General features: G+C 48.0%; 1 protein-coding gene across 1 annotated transcript in view; it reads right to left on the bottom strand.

Annotated features, from left to right (window-relative positions):
* Window positions 1–16,467, bottom strand: part of LOC143961289 (uncharacterized) — an 80,545-nt gene that overhangs the window by 31,967 nt on the left and 32,111 nt on the right. Inside the window, exon 4 of the mRNA XM_077470541.1 lies at window positions 11,075–11,196. Within this exon, the coding sequence (XP_077326667.1) occupies window positions 11,075–11,196 (122 nt within the window). The remainder of the gene's footprint in view (window positions 1–11,074; window positions 11,197–16,467) is intronic.

Below are 16,467 nucleotides of genomic sequence, written 5' to 3'. Positions count from 1 at the left end.
ATATGACACCGCTCAACCTCTTCAAAGAGGAGGGTAGGGGCATATAGTACGGTGTGCTTTTTTGGGTCAGGGAAGTGAGCCAAATGAATTAAGAAGGTCTGTGTGCTTGATTCCAAAAATTGTTTATAGACATATACATGGTCTACTGATCACATGTGTTGAATTCCTCCGAGATCCATGCCTCATTCATTTTTAGAAATGTGAGGTAGTTAACACTGTGGTGAGCTAGGCGAGTACGCTTATCGGTCACAATCCCCCCTGCTGCGCTGAACGTCCTTTCGGACAGGACACTGGATGAGGGGCAAGCCAACAGTTCGATTGCAAATTGGGCAAGCTCTGGCCAGAGGTCAAGCCTGCCCACCCAGTAGTCTAGGGGTTCATCACTCCTCAGAGCGTCCACATCGGCCGTTAACCCAATGTAGTCGGACACCTGACGGTCTAGGCGTTCCCTGATGCTGGATCCGGATGACACCTGTCGATGGGTCGGCTGAAAGAATGACCTCATATCCGAAGTCACCAACACATCTTCAAACCGGCCTCTTCTTGCAGGCGCTGTTGGATTGGTACCCGCAAATCCTTCTCTGGGAGTGGGAATTGCTCCTCTGCCAGCGCACGCAAAAGCAGAATGCAGCATTTCTCGAAGCAAGGCCTGGAAGTGCTGCATTCTGACAGCCCTCTGCGACGGCGGTAACATTTCCGCCATTTTGTGTTTGTACCGGGGGTCTAAGTACGTTGCCACCCAGTACTGGTCCTTGACCCTCATGCTTTTTATACGGGGGTCCCTATTAAAACACTGGAGCATGAAGGCCCCCATTTGCACTAAAGTGGAAGCGGTGTGGTGGCCTGGCTCCTGCTCATCATCCAGGATAATGTCGTCCTCTTCATTCTCCTCTCCCCATCCTCGCACAACAGGGATCCCAGAAAGGTTTAAAGCATGCTCTTCTTGCTCCTGCTCATCCGCCCCGGCACCATCCTCCTCTGACTCCTCATCAGACTCCTGTTGTTGACTTGTCTCAGATAGAGTAGCCCCCCCTGGGAATTCATCCAGCATTGCGACTTCCTCATCTTCCCGCTCCTGCTCCTCCACAGCCTGATCAATGACACGACGCAATGCACGCTCCAGAAAGAAGGCATAAGGTACCATGTCACTGATGGCGCCATGGCTGCGACTGACCAGTTTGGTGATCTCCTCAAATGGCCGCAGAAGTCTGCATGTGTCGCGCATGAGCAGCCACTGGCGCGGTGAAAAAAAACCCAGCTCCCCAGAACCGTTTCTTTCGCAGAGTTCATACAGGTAGACGTTAACTGCACGTTTCTGCTGGAGCAGCCTATCAAGCATATAGAAGGTTGAGTTCCATCGCGTCGGGCAATCGCAAATAAGACGTCTGACCGGCAGATGGTGTCGCCGCTGAATGTCAGCAAGGCGAGCCATGGCCGTGTAAGATCTTCTGAAATGGGCCGAGATTTTCCTTGCCTGCCGCAAGATGTCCTGGACCCCAGGGTATTTGACAAGGAATCGCTGCACGACCAAGTTTAAGACGTGTGCCATGCACGGCACGTGCGTGATTTTGCCCTGTTTCAATGCGCTAAGCAGATTGGCACCGTTGTCACACACCACTTTACCAACTGTCAAATTGAGCGGTGTTAGCCACTCATCTGCCTGTGAACGCAAAGCTGAAAGGAGTGCCGGGCCAGTGTGGCTCTTTGCTTCCAGGCACAACAGACGCAGCACGGCATGGCAACGTCTCACCTGGCATGTGGAATAGGTTCTGGGGAGCTTGGGCGGTGCAGTGGAAGAGACGCTAGCAGCGGAAAAGGAGGAGGCAGCTGAGGAGGAGAGGGAGGAGGATGGAGTAGGAGGAGGAGAAGAAGAGTCAGGCCTGCATGCAATCCGTGGCGGTAAAACCAAATCTACACGGGTGCCACGGGTTACATGCTTGACGGCCGTCAGAAGGTTCACCCAGTGGGCAGTAAAACTGATATACCTTCCCTGCCCGTGTTTGCTAGACCACGTGTCTGTGGTCAGATGTATCTTGGCACCGACACTGTGTGCCAGAGATACATTCACTTGCCGCTGAACATGGCCATATAGCTCTGGGATGCCCTTCTCTGAGAAATACTTCCTTCCTGGGACCTTCCATTGTGGTGTTCCAATGGCCACAAATTTGCGAAAGGCCTCCGAGTCCACCAGTTTATATGGCAGTAGTTGGCGGGCTATGAGTTCTGACAAGCCAGCCGCCAACCGTTGGGCAAGAGGGTTATCCGGCGTCATCATTTTTTTACGCTCAAACATTAGGCCCACGGAAGCCTGCCTTTTTGCAGAAAAATGTGAGCTTGGCGTGATGGAAGGTGGAGTGGAGGACAATTGTGAGGAGAGAGGAGAAGGAGAAGTAGAAGACGAGGCTGGACGGTGAGAGCCTGCAGTGTGGCTTTGTGTGTTCCGTTGCTCCCACTGGGCTCGGTGATGGCTGCTCATGTGCCTTCTTAAGGCGGTCGTCCCTAGGTGAGTATTGGGCTTACCGCGACTAACGCGTTGACTGCAAAGATTGCAGATGGCAACGCTATTGTCAGCAGCGGACACGTTAAAAAAAGCCCACACTGCGGAGCCATGTGCCGGTGTCCTGGGAGCGCCAGATGTGACCGTACATGGTCGATGACTCGCTCCTGATACATTTGCAGTCTGCTTTGTCCCTGCTGTGCAATGTAAGTCATTGCTGCTTCTCCTCCCTATCTGCTGGTCCATATCTCCCTCTGAACTCCCCTCCTCTTCCTCTCTTGTGGGCACCCACGTGACATCACTAGACACGTCATCATCAACGTCACCTTCCCCACCGCTATAAGTAGAGTAGGCAGCAACACCGGGGACCAACCTCCTCCTTGGGCTGATCTGGGTACTGGCGTCAGACTGCTGAGTAGCGCTTGTTGCTACCTCCTCTTCCTGATCCAATACCAAGAGTGGCTGCGCATCAGAAATGTCCTCTTGATATGGATCGGAAAATAATTCCAGTGACTCAAGCGGAAGGTATGTGGTGGTGGTGGTGGTGGTCGTGTTGTTGGTGGTAGTGTCTTTGGGGGTGCACATAGCAGAGAGTGAAGAAGAGGGTGCAGATCGAGAGGATGAGGAGGGTGCAGAAGAGTAAGGCTGAGCGAGCCACTCAACCAAGTCTGGTGCATCCTTTAAAGTAATTGAACGCACCTTCTGCAACTTCCCACTTTGGCTCAAGCCTGTTGCTCCTGCCCTACCCCTACCACCCCTGCGGAAGGGCCTGCCTCTTCCTCTGCATGTCATTTTTTAAATGACCCTGTGACAAAACTCTTAGTCCCTATACCGCTGAAGGACTGCTGCAGTATAGGTGAGCGGTCAGCAGTGGTGCACGTCAACCCTATCTATTGTGGACCTATAGCGGTCCTTACAGAACAGCAGACTGTACCGCACTCAAGCCTATGTACCGTAGCACCCTATACCAAGTTACCAGTCCTTATAAGAACTTTTGTGGACCAAGCAGGTTGTGTATTAGTGTTTAGCAGACTGTACGTCAGTCCCTATACCGCTGAAGGACTGCTGCAGTATAGGGCAGCGGTCAGCAGTGGTGCACGTCAACCCTATCTATTGTGGACCGATAGCGGTCCTTACAGAACAGCAGACTGTACCGCACTCAAGCCTATGTACCGTAGCACCCTATACCAAGTTACCAGTCCTTATAAGAACTTTTGTGGACCAAGCAGGTTGTGTATTAGTGTTTAGCAGACTGTACGTCAGTCCCTATACCGCTGAAGGACTGCTGCAGTATAGGGCAGCGGTCAGCAGTAGTGCACGGCAACCCTATGTATTGTGGACCGATAGCGGTCCTTACAGAACAGCAGACTGTAACGCACTCAGGCCTATGTACCGTAGCACCCTATACCAAGTTACCAGTCCTTATAAGAACTTTTGTGGAACAAGCAGGTTGTGTGTTAGTGATTAGCAGACTGTACGTCAGTCCCTATACCGCTGAAGGACTGCTGCAGTATAGGTGAGCGGTCAGCAGTGGTGCACGTCAACCCTATCTATTGTGGACCGATAGCGGTCCTTACAGAACAGCAGACTGTACCGCACTCAAGCCTATGTACCGTAGCACCCTATACCAAGTTACCAGTCCTTATAAGAACTTTTGTGGACCAAGCAGGTTGTGTATTAGTGTTTAGCAGACTGTACGTCAGTCCCTATACCGCTGAAGGACTGCTGCAGTATAGGGCAGCGGTCAGCAGTAGTGCACGGCAACCCTATGTATTGTGGACCGATAGCGGTCCTTACAGAACAGCAGACTGTAACGCACTCAGGCCTATGTACCGTAGCACCCTATACCAAGTTACCAGTCCTTATAAGAACTTTTGTGGACCAAGCAGGTTGTGTGTTAGTGATTAGCAGACTGTACGTCAGTCCCTATACCAATGAAGGACTGCTGCAGTATAGGGCAGCGGTCAGCAGTAGTGCACGGCAACCCTATGTATTGTGGACCGATAGCGGTCCTTACAGAACAGCAGACTGTACTGCACTCAGGCCTATGTACCGTAGCACCCTATACCAAGTTACCAGTCCTTATAAAAACTTTTGTGGACCAAGCAGGTTGTGTGTTAGTGTTTAGCAGACTGTGCGTCAGTCCCTATACCGCTGAAGGACTGCTGCAGTATAGGGCAGCGGTCAGCAGTAGTGCACGGCAACCCTATGTATTGTGGACCGATAGCGGTCCTTACAGAACAGCAGACTGTAACGCACTCAGGCCTATGTACCGTAGCACCCTATACCAAGTTACCAGTCCTTATAAGAACTTTTGTGGACCAAGCAGGTTGTGTGTTAGTGATTAGCAGACTGTACGTCAGTCCCTATACCAATGAAGGACTGCTGCAGTATAGGGCAGCGGTCAGCAGTAGTGCACGGCAACCCTATGTATTGTGGACCGATAGCGGTCCTTACAGAACAGCAGACTGTAACGCACTCAGGCCTATGTACCGTAGCACCCTATACCAAGTTACCAGTCCTTATAAGAACTTTTGTGGACCAAGCAGGTTGTGTGTTAGTGATTAGCAGACTGTACGTCAGTCCCTATACCAATGAAGGACTGCTGCAGTATAGGGCAGCGGTCAGCAGTAGTGCACGGCAACCCTATGTATTGTGGACCGATAGCGGTCCTTACAGAACAGCAGACTGTAACGCACTCAGGCCTATGTACCGTAGCACCCTATACCAAGTTACCAGTCCTTATAAGAACTTTTGTGGAACAAGCAGGTTGTGTGTTAGTGATTAGCAGACTGTACGTCAGTCCCTATACCGCTGAAGGACTGCTGCAGTATAGGTGAGCGGTCAGCAGTGGCGCACGTCAACCCTATCTATTGTGGACCGATAGCGGTCCTTACAGAACAGCAGACTGTACCGCACTCAAGCCTATGTACCGTAGCACCCTATACCAAGTTACCAGTCCTTATAAGAACTTTTGTGGACCAAGCAGGTTGTGTATTAGTGTTTAGCAGACTGTACGTCAGTCCCTATACCGCTGAAGGACTGCTGCAGTATAGGGCAGCGGTCAGCAGTAGTGCACGGCAACCCTATGTATTGTGGACCGATAGCGGTCCTTACAGAACAGCAGACTGTAACGCACTCAGGCCTATGTACCGTAGCACCCTATACCAAGTTACCAGTCCTTATAAGAACTTTTGTGGACCAAGCAGGTTGTGTGTTAGTGATTAGCAGACTGTACGTCAGTCCCTATACCAATGAAGGACTGCTGCAGTATAGGGCAGCGGTCAGCAGTAGTGCACGGCAACCCTATGTATTGTGGACCGATAGCGGTCCTTACAGAACAGCAGACTGTACTGCACTCAGGCCTATGTACCGTAGCACCCTATACCAAGTTACCAGTCCTTATAAAAACTTTTGTGGACCAAGCAGGTTGTGTGTTAGTGTTTAGCAGACTGTGCGTCAGTCCCTATACCGCTGAAGGACTGCTGCAGTATAGGGCAGCGGTCAGCAGTAGTGCACGGCAACCCTATGTATTGTGGACCGATAGCGGTCCTTACAGAACAGCAGACTGTAACGCACTCAGGCCTATGTACCGTAGCACCCTATACCAAGTTACCAGTCCTTATAAGAACTTTTGTGGACCAAGCAGGTTGTGTGTTAGTGATTAGCAGACTGTACGTCAGTCCCTATACCAATGAAGGACTGCTGCAGTATAGGGCAGCGGTCAGCAGTAGTGCACGGCAACCCTATGTATTGTGGACCGATAGCGGTCCTTACAGAACAGCAGACTGTAACGCACTCAGGCCTATGTACCGTAGCACCCTATACCAAGTTACCAGTCCTTATAAGAACTTTTGTGGACCAAGCAGGTTGTGTGTTAGTGATTAGCAGACTGTACGTCAGTCCCTATACCAATGAAGGACTGCTGCAGTATAGGGCAGCGGTCAGCAGTAGTGCACGGCAACCCTATGTATTGTGGACCGATAGCGGTCCTTACAGAACAGCAGACTGTACTGCACTCAGGCCTATGTACCGTAGCACCCTATACCAAGTTACCAGTCCTTATAAAAACTTTTGTGGACCAAGCAGGTTGTGTGTTAGTGTTTAGCAGACTGTGCGTCAGTCCCTATACCGCTGAAGGACTGCTGCAGTATAGGGCAGCGGTCAGCAGTAGTGCACGGCAACCCTATGTATTGTGGACCGATAGCGGTCCTTACAGAACAGCAGACTGTAACGCACTCAGGCCTATGTACCGTAGCACCCTATACCAAGTTACCAGTCCTTATAAGAACTTTTGTGGACCAAGCAGGTTGTGTGTTAGTGATTAGCAGACTGTACGTCAGTCCCTATACCAATGAAGGACTGCTGCAGTATAGGGCAGCGGTCAGCAGTAGTGCACGGCAACCCTATGTATTGTGGACCGATAGCGGTCCTTACAGAACAGCAGACTGTAACGCACTCAGGCCTATGTACCGTAGCACCCTATACCAAGTTACCAGTCCTTATAAGAACTTTTGTGGACCAAGCAGGTTGTGTGTTAGTGATTAGCAGACTGTACGTCAGTCCCTATACCAATGAAGGACTGCTGCAGTATAGGGCAGCGGTCAGCAGTAGTGCACGGCAACCCTATGTATTGTGGACCGATAGCGGTCCTTACAGAACAGCAGACTGTAACGCACTCAGGCCTATGTACCGTAGCACCCTATACCAAGTTACCAGTCCTTATAAGAACTTTTGTGGAACAAGCAGGTTGTGTGTTAGTGATTAGCAGACTGTACGTCAGTCCCTATACCGCTGAAGGACTGCTGCAGTATAGGTGAGCGGTCAGCAGTGGCGCACGTCAACCCTATCTATTGTGGACCGATAGCGGTCCTTACAGAACAGCAGACTGTACCGCACTCAAGCCTATGTACCGTAGCACCCTATACCAAGTTACCAGTCCTTATAAGAACTTTTGTGGACCAAGCAGGTTGTGTATTAGTGTTTAGCAGACTGTACGTCAGTCCCTATACCGCTGAAGGACTGCTGCAGTATAGGGCAGCGGTCAGCAGTAGTGCACGGCAACCCTATGTATTGTGGACCGATAGCGGTCCTTACAGAACAGCAGACTGTAACGCACTCAGGCCTATGTACCGTAGCACCCTATACCAAGTTACCAGTCCTTATAAGAACTTTTGTGGACCAAGCAGGTTGTGTGTTAGTGATTAGCAGACTGTACGTCAGTCCCTATACCAATGAAGGACTGCTGCAGTATAGGGCAGCGGTCAGCAGTAGTGCACGGCAACCCTATGTATTGTGGACCGATAGCGGTCCTTACAGAACAGCAGACTGTACTGCACTCAGGCCTATGTACCGTAGCACCCTATACCAAGTTACCAGTCCTTATAAAAACTTTTGTGGACCAAGCAGGTTGTGTGTTAGTGTTTAGCAGACTGTGCGTCAGTCCCTATACCGCTGAAGGACTGCTGCAGTATAGGGCAGCGGTCAGCAGTAGTGCACGGCAACCCTATGTATTGTGGACCGATAGCGGTCCTTACAGAACAGCAGACTGTAACGCACTCAGGCCTATGTACCGTAGCACCCTATACCAAGTTACCAGTCCTTATAAGAACTTTTGTGGACCAAGCAGGTTGTGTGTTAGTGATTAGCAGACTGTACGTCAGTCCCTATACCAATGAAGGACTGCTGCAGTATAGGGCAGCGGTCAGCAGTAGTGCACGGCAACCCTATGTATTGTGGACCGATAGCGGTCCTTACAGAACAGCAGACTGTAACGCACTCAGGCCTATGTACCGTAGCACCCTATACCAAGTTACCAGTCCTTATAAGAACTTTTGTGGACCAAGCAGGTTGTGTGTTAGTGATTAGCAGACTGTACGTCAGTCCCTATACCAATGAAGGACTGCTGCAGTATAGGGCAGCGGTCAGCAGTAGTGCACGGCAACCCTATGTATTGTGGACCGATAGCGGTCCTTACAGAACAGCAGACTGTACTGCACTCAGGCCTATGTACCGTAGCACCCTATACCAAGTTACCAGTCCTTATAAAAACTTTTGTGGACCAAGCAGGTTGTGTGTTAGTGTTTAGCAGACTGTGCGTCAGTCCCTATACCGCTGAAGGACTGCTGCAGTATAGGGCAGCGGTCAGCAGTAGTGCACGGCAACCCTATGTATTGTGGACCGATAGCGGTCCTTACAGAACAGCAGACTGTAACGCACTCAGGCCTATGTACCGTAGCACCCTATACCAAGTTACCAGTCCTTATAAGAACTTTTGTGGACCAAGCAGGTTGTGTGTTAGTGATTAGCAGACTGTACGTCAGTCCCTATACCAATGAAGGACTGCTGCAGTATAGGGCAGCGGTCAGCAGTAGTGCACGGCAACCCTATGTATTGTGGACCGATAGCGGTCCTTACAGAACAGCAGACTGTACTGCACTCAGGCCTATGTACCGTAGCACCCTATACCAAGTTACCAGTCCTTATAAGAACTTTTGTGGACCAAGCAGGTTGTGTGTTAGTGATTAGCAGACTGTACGTCAGTCCCTATACCAATGAAGGACTGCTGCAGTATAGGGCAGCGGTCAGCAGTAGTGCACGGCAACCCTATGTATTGTGGACCGATAGCGGTCCTTACAGAACAGCAGACTGTACTGCACTCAGGCCTATGTACCGTAGCACCCTATACCAAGTTACCAGTCCTTATAAGAACTTTTGTGGACCAAGCAGGTTGTGTATTAGTGTTTAGCAGACTGTGCGTCAGTCCCTATACCGCTGAAGGACTGCTGCAGTATAGGGCAGCGGTCAGCAGTAGTGCACGGCAACCCTATGTATTGTGGACCGATAGCGGTCCTTACAGAACAGCAGACTGTACCGCACCCAAGCCTATGTACCGTAGCACCCTAGACAGACCAAGTTACCAGTCCTGATAAAGAGCTTTGTGGAACAAGTGAGTTGTGAATGATTAGCAGACTGCAGCAGAAGGGCAGCAGTCAAGTATAATATTCTTTCTATATTTGGAAGAAAGAATATTATACGTGTACAAGCCTATTACCGTACCACTGATACCAGTCCTGAAAAGAACCTTTGTGGAACTAATAGTAACAGCAAGTCTTTAAAATTATCCTCACTGCCTGACACACTGCTTCCTGCCTGTCCCTATACAAATTGGCAAAAAAGAGTAGGCTGGAACGATTAGCTGGAACAGCTCTTTTGTGGACCTGATAGTAACAGCTAATGATGATGATGATGATGATGATGAAGAAAGACTAATCTGGCTGAGCTGTCCCTAAAATAGCAGCATACAGCGCTCTGTCCCTTTATCTAAACTGACAAAAGAAACTCAGGCTGCTGACCTAACACCTATACCAGTCCTGAAAAGAACTTTTGTGTACCAAATAGCTAGCGTTTTCTCTGTCCCTACTCCACACAGGATCCTTTCCCTACAGTGACAGAAGAAAGAATGTAAAATGGCCACCGGATCGGGTGTATTTATAGGTTAGGGGGAATGTCCAAGTGTCCATGAGCTGTCATGTCTCAATTGGTTGTCCTGTAACACATGATAAACGTGTCACGAAAGGTTAAAGTTCTTGTATACATTAAACACGTAAGTCCGCCGGGGCGAACGACGGAAAAAGGCGTTCGAACCCGCGGACGGCGAAAGTCGGAAATTCGCCGCGAAACGACCGCCGGGCGAACCGTTCGGCCATCACTATTCAGCATCACTGTGCCCACCTGAACAGCAGCATCACTGTGCCCATTTGCAGCCGCACTGTGCCCATCTAAGCAGCATCACTGTGCCCATTTCCAGCCTCACTGTGCCCATCTAAGCAGCATCACTGTGCCCATCTAAGCAGCATCACTGTGCCCATTTAAGCAGCCTCACTGTGCCCATCTGCAGCCTCACTGTCCCAACAATGTAGCCTCGTCGGTGCCTTGATTACACACAGTGGGTATCTCCCGCTGTGTATTGGAGCTGGGGTCTGAACTCTGAAATGTTCGGTGGCCGTCTACTCACTGTAACAAAGCCCCGCCTCCTAGATCATGATAGATGGAACAAAGATACAATTGATCACCATCTAGGAGGTGGGGCTTTGTTACAGTGAGTGGATGGCCATCGAACAGTTCAGATCCCAGCTCCATGACACAGTGGGAGATCACTGTGTGTGATTACAAAAGCAGAGGGAGGGAGAGGAGCAGGCTTCACTTGGATTGGACCTGTGCGCCGCTGCAGCCACAGCTCGAAGTGGCCATCAGGACAGGCGGCCCACCAGGAAATTTCCCTGTATCCCAGTAGGCCAGTCTGGCCCCGTCCCAAGGTATTTTAAAGAGACATCAGGAGAATCTTTTGAATATTTCATGTCAAGCCACAGATTTTTAGAAAATGAAGAAAAGAAATGAAAATGTAGTTATTTATTTTTACACACTGTCAACTAATAGGATATTTCTTACACACAGTAGTCCAAAGGGCGTGCCCAACAGCAACAAAAACCTGACAGGTGTTCTAATTCATCTCCACTTAATCCAAAACTAAAAAAAAAAATGAAAGTTTAACTTTTTTGGCAGAAGATAACTTACCTCCAATTTGAAATTCGATTCAAAATGTTTAAATTCCTCACTTGTTACATCCATCAGATTCTCTGTGAAAATTAAGTTAGTGAATCTAACTTCTACATTCACCTGGGCTGGAATGCCAGTTCCTAAGAGAACAGAATGTTAAACAGCGGCTTTTATTGCTTAACACTGACACCAAGAATGGTTAAAGCAGAACAAATAAATACATTCATCATGTGTATTCTTCCTTGAATCGTGGTGTGCATTGCGTGTTTCTTCCAGATCAGTGCAGTAATCCAGTGTGAGACTTTCCCTCTGTACAGGAGCTTCCTGTTAGCCCTTGTACACACGGTCGGACATTCCGACAACAAAATCCGTCGGATTTTGTCCGACGGATTTTGTCTGAAACTGGTGTTGCATACACACGGTCGGACAAAGTTGACGGAAAATCCGATCGTTCGTAACGTGATGACGTAATTTAGTTATGACGGGACTACGTTCAGGCTAGTAGCCAATAGTTTTGGTCTAGGAATTTGATCTGAGCATGCATGGCACTTTGTCTTTTCGGAATTCTCTACAAACGATCGGACAAAGTCCGATCGGATCATGTTGTCGGAAAACTTTTATATCCAGCTCTCAAACTTTGTTGATCGGACATTCCGACGGAAAAAGTCAGATGAAGCCCACCGACCATGTGTACAGGGGCTAATAAAGACCGCTCACTGCTGCTCTCTCCTTGTGCAGGGGGACTGGTCTCGTCTCCGCCCCCTCCTGCATTTTTATGTGCTGGGTAGACCTGCTGTCTGCACAGGCTATGTACAGTACAGTGATGATGCCACTGCTACTTTTACAAGGTGAAAACTTGGTTTGTCGAGACATTTGGTGCATACAAAGTGGATTTATATTCTCTAAGGCCAGGCATGTACTGGCCATCGGGTCTACAGGGAGTTTCCCGGTGGGCCGATGGCTCAGTGGGCCGGTCAGGTGCAGTCCTGGAGCCACTCCTCTCTGACAGTGAGTGATCGGGATTTCACTCCTGTTAGGAGGAGCAGCTGCCGTCACTTGCAGGAGAGAGCATTAGGCTTTCTGCTCCATCCAGCCTGCAGGGGGAGATAGACAGCTGGCAGACGTTCCATCCTCTCTCCCCTTATCACTTGTCACTTATCACATGACTGGAGAGAGGAACGAGAAGTTGCCTTCAAAACTGTGAGTACACGTGGGAGGGGGAGGAGAGGGAGGACACTCTGATGTAAGGGGAAGTGCTGATGGAGACACTCAAAATTAACGTGGGCTGATGAAGTCCAGGGCCAAATTTTTGTCCCAGTCCAGCCCTGTCTAATCCCTTGTACACACGGTCGGACATTCCGACCACAAAATTCGTCAGATATTTTCCAACGGATTTTGTCCGAAACTGGTGTTGGATACACACGGTCGGACAAAGTTGACGGAAAATCCGATCGTTTGGAACGTGATGACGTTCTTTCGTTACAATGGGACTACGTTCAGGGTTAGTAGCCAATAGGTTTGGTCTAGTAATTTGATCTGAGCATGCGTGGCACTTTGTCCGATCGGAATTCTCTACAAACGGTCGGACAAAGTCCGATCGGATCATGTTGTTGGAAAATTTTATATCCAGCTCTCAAACTTTGTTAGTTGGACATTCTGACGGAAAAAGTCCGATGGAGCCCACACACGGTTGTATTATCCGACAACGTGGTCCGATCGGACATATTCCGTCAGAATGTCCGACCGTGTGTACAAGGGCTAAGGCTATTAAGGAATATATTTAATGTATTGTTTTATACATGAATAAACAAAAAAAAAAACAATATTCTTTTTTTGACACACTACAAAGACCACTTATATATTTGTATTATACTGAGTTTCCCAATTTACCGGTAATAGGTTGTGGTCAACGCATTTTGTAGGTCCACTTTGTCAGGACTATCTGTGAATAGGCTATAAGATATCTATGCAACACTTATCTTAGCATAATGGTCACAATTATTTTAAGACATCTTATGATTACTGCAATCTAAGGTTACTCTTATTTCCACAGGGAAAAGGTTATTGAGTTACTTCTATAATGGACTAAAGTGTAGAGAGGTCCAAGGTATAGTGTTGTCCCATCACAAGATGGTAATGTTGGAGGAGGCCTCCTCTTTTCCTGATCCACAGAATGTCTGATAGCGTGATGGTGCTGGACCAATAGAATCCAGGCTTGGTTCTGATTGATATACAACGGAGTGCACCTTTCTTCAAAGGAGCTGATATGTAATGGAGGTATAGGCGTCGATTTGCTAAAACTGAAGTGTGCAAAATCTGATGCAGCTCTGCATAATTGAACAAGCTATAGACTCCTGTGATGAAATAAATATACTTGGGATTCTAGACCTTTGGTGTAGAACTTTTGTTCTCCCTTCATTTTTTAGGACTTTGGTGGTGTCTGTATTTTTGGATGATGGGAGATTTCCGATTCCTTCTTTAACCGCTTCAGCCCCGGAAGATTTTACCCCCTTCCTGACCAGAGCACTTTTTGTGATTTGGCACAGCGTAGCTTTAAGTGACAATTGAGCGGTCGTGCAACGTTGCACCCCCCCAAAAAAAATAATGTAATTTTTTTCCCACAAATAGAGCTTTCTTTTGGTGGTATTTGATCACATCTGCAGTTTTATTTTTTGCGCTATAAACAAAAAAAGAGCGACAATTTTGAAAAAAAAAAACACAATATTTTTAACTTTTTGCTATAATAAAAATCCCCCAAGAATATATAAAAAAATATTTTTTTCCTCAGTTTAGGCCGATATGTATTCTTATACATATTTTTAGTTAAAAAAAACGCAGTAAGCGTATATTGATTGGTTTGTGCAAAAGTTATAGCGTCTACAAAATAGGGGATAGTTTTATGGCATTTTTATTATTAGTTTTTTTATTAGTAATGGCAGCGGCCTGCGATTTTTATCAGGACTGCGACATTATGGCGGACACATGGGACACTTTTGACACTATTTTGGGGCCATTGTCATTTATACAGCGATCAGAGCTATAAAAATGCACTGACTACTGTGTAAATGACACTGGGAGTGAAGAGGTTAACCATTCGGGGTGATGAAGGGGTTAAGTGTGTCCTAGGCAGTGATTTTAACTATGGGGGCGGTGGGCTATCACTGACATGACAGCGATCACTGCTCCCGAAGACAAAGAGCAGTGATCTCTGTCATGACACAAGCCAGAACGGGGAAATACCTCTGCAGCTCCCTGATACGATCGCCAGTCCTACGGGCACGGTCACGCTGTACGCGTGTGCCTGCTAGCCCCGCTTCTTAAAGGGGACGTACAAGTACTTCCATTTGCCCACTGCTGCCAGTGTGCCGACGTATATCGGCGTGCGGCGGTCGGCAAGTGGTTAAGGTTGAAAAGGGTCAGACAGAAGGACAAGAAATCCCTTTTCTGGGAAAACATGTGGGCTATGGGCAGTTAAACACTGGGTCTTTCTGGCAGCAAGATCCTGTGTAATAAGTGATCTGTGCGCATGTATCATTTAAAGAGTAATTCCAAAGAAAAACATTCCCCTCTCGGTAATCTATGTAAATTGCAAGGATTATACCAACCTTTGTTGCAGATTCCTACCTTTTGTTATTCTCAAGAAATCACTGTGTGTTTGTTTGTGCCTCTGTGCTCAGTGGGTCTAATGGGATTGTTTTCAAAATTAAGTGTCAGGTGTGCAGCTGCAGGGCTCTAATGAGGAAATCTGCTGGGCCTGCATCCCTTTAGATGTGTTCCTACTGGGAATGTCTCACCAAAAATGACATTTTTGTTGCAGGGGATGCCTAAAATCTGACTTGTATCTTATGCAGACTTCTGGGAAAATTGGTGAGCCAATCACACAAGCAGGAAATGATGTTTCTGGGGAGTGGTCAGTACACACTCTGTGTACAGAACAACTCCATGTAGCCATATTGCAATGCATTCTCAGAAAATTACAGTGGCTGCAGATTGAAAAGGAAAGGCAATTTTTAATAACATTCAATTACAATATGACTTGTATTGCAATTATATACACTATATTATTTTTTCTTTATTTGCTATTTTTTTTCCCCCCACGAAAAGCATGCAGCAATAAAGCAGCCTATGGGTTGTTAGGGTGTAAGTGGCTATTGCCATGTAACATCCTTCAGTTATAGGATACAGATAGCTATGGCTGCCTATTGTCCTCCAATGCAGGGCTGGCCCAAGACATTGTGCTGCCTGGGTCCAAGAATAAAATGCTGCCCCCAACCCCCCACCCCAAAAAAATTTGCACCAACCAAAAGGCCCCCACATCTATTTTATATTGTGATAATTAAATTTCAAATTAATCACGAAGTCAGATTTACATGCAACAGCACCTTGTCTATATGATGGGGCACTGTGATTGCACTGATGGCACACAGGATCGTGCCAGCTCACGCTGCTGCATTGTTTCTCTCTCCTCTCCTCACACTGCAGCAGCACAGGCTGAACTGGCAATGACGCTGGTTTAATGACAAGTGATCACTCTGTCATTGGACGGAGTGATCAAGTGGTAAAGGGCTGCTTTCATTGGCCCTTTACTCCGATCCATGATGCACTGGGTCCTGCATATAGCCTGGTATGGTTTGGGGGGGGGGGTTCACTCGTTCCCTTCCTTTCCTGATCTTCCAGGCTGCATGCTCGGATATGGGCCTGGTATGAATTAGATGTTGGGTTCCCCTCAAAATCCATACCAGATCTAAAGGGCCTGGTATGGATTGGGGGGATCCCTCGTGTTTTTTCCTGATTTTTTTTTTAGCTGGCAATGCTTTTTTTTCACATTCAGCTGTCAGCGGGGAAACCGCTGACAGCTGATGACTCATCTGTTGTTAAAGAGGAGGTCCATTTAAAAAAAAAAAAATGTAAAAGTCAGCAGCTACAAACTCTGTAGCTGCTGACTTTTAATAAGCACACTTACCTGTCCAGGCTGCCCACAATGTCAGCAGCCCGAGGCCGATTCGTCCATCGGATCGGGTCCCGGCGCCGCCATTTGAAGTAAGGGAAACAGGCAGTGGAGCCTTGTGGCTTCACTGCCCATTTCCTACTGGGCATGTGCGAGTCGCGCTGCACTTTGTGAATGGCCGGCTGTATTCTGGGACACACACAGTTCCCAGAACACAGCGCGCCACCTTCCGCAGAAGACAATGAGAGGAGGAGAAGACTGAAGATCACCGCGGTGTAGGAAGTGGCAGACTAGGACAATCTGCCTAGCAACAGCCATTTCTGGTAAGTAAAAACTTTTTTTTTTAGAGTGGCCCTCCTCTTTAAAGTGGTTGTATACTCATTTTTTTTACTTTTACCTACAGGAAAGCCTATAATAAGGCTTGCCTGTAGGTAAAAAAAATATCTCCTAAACCTGTACAGTT

Source organism: Lithobates pipiens, unplaced genomic scaffold (genome assembly GCF_037356315.1).
Source record: "Lithobates pipiens isolate NorthernLeopardFrog02 unplaced genomic scaffold, aLitPip1_a1.2 Scaffold_8, whole genome shotgun sequence".
NCBI lineage: Eukaryota > Metazoa > Chordata > Amphibia > Anura > Ranidae > Lithobates > Lithobates pipiens.
This window is presented reverse-complemented; position numbering and strand designations above follow the sequence as displayed.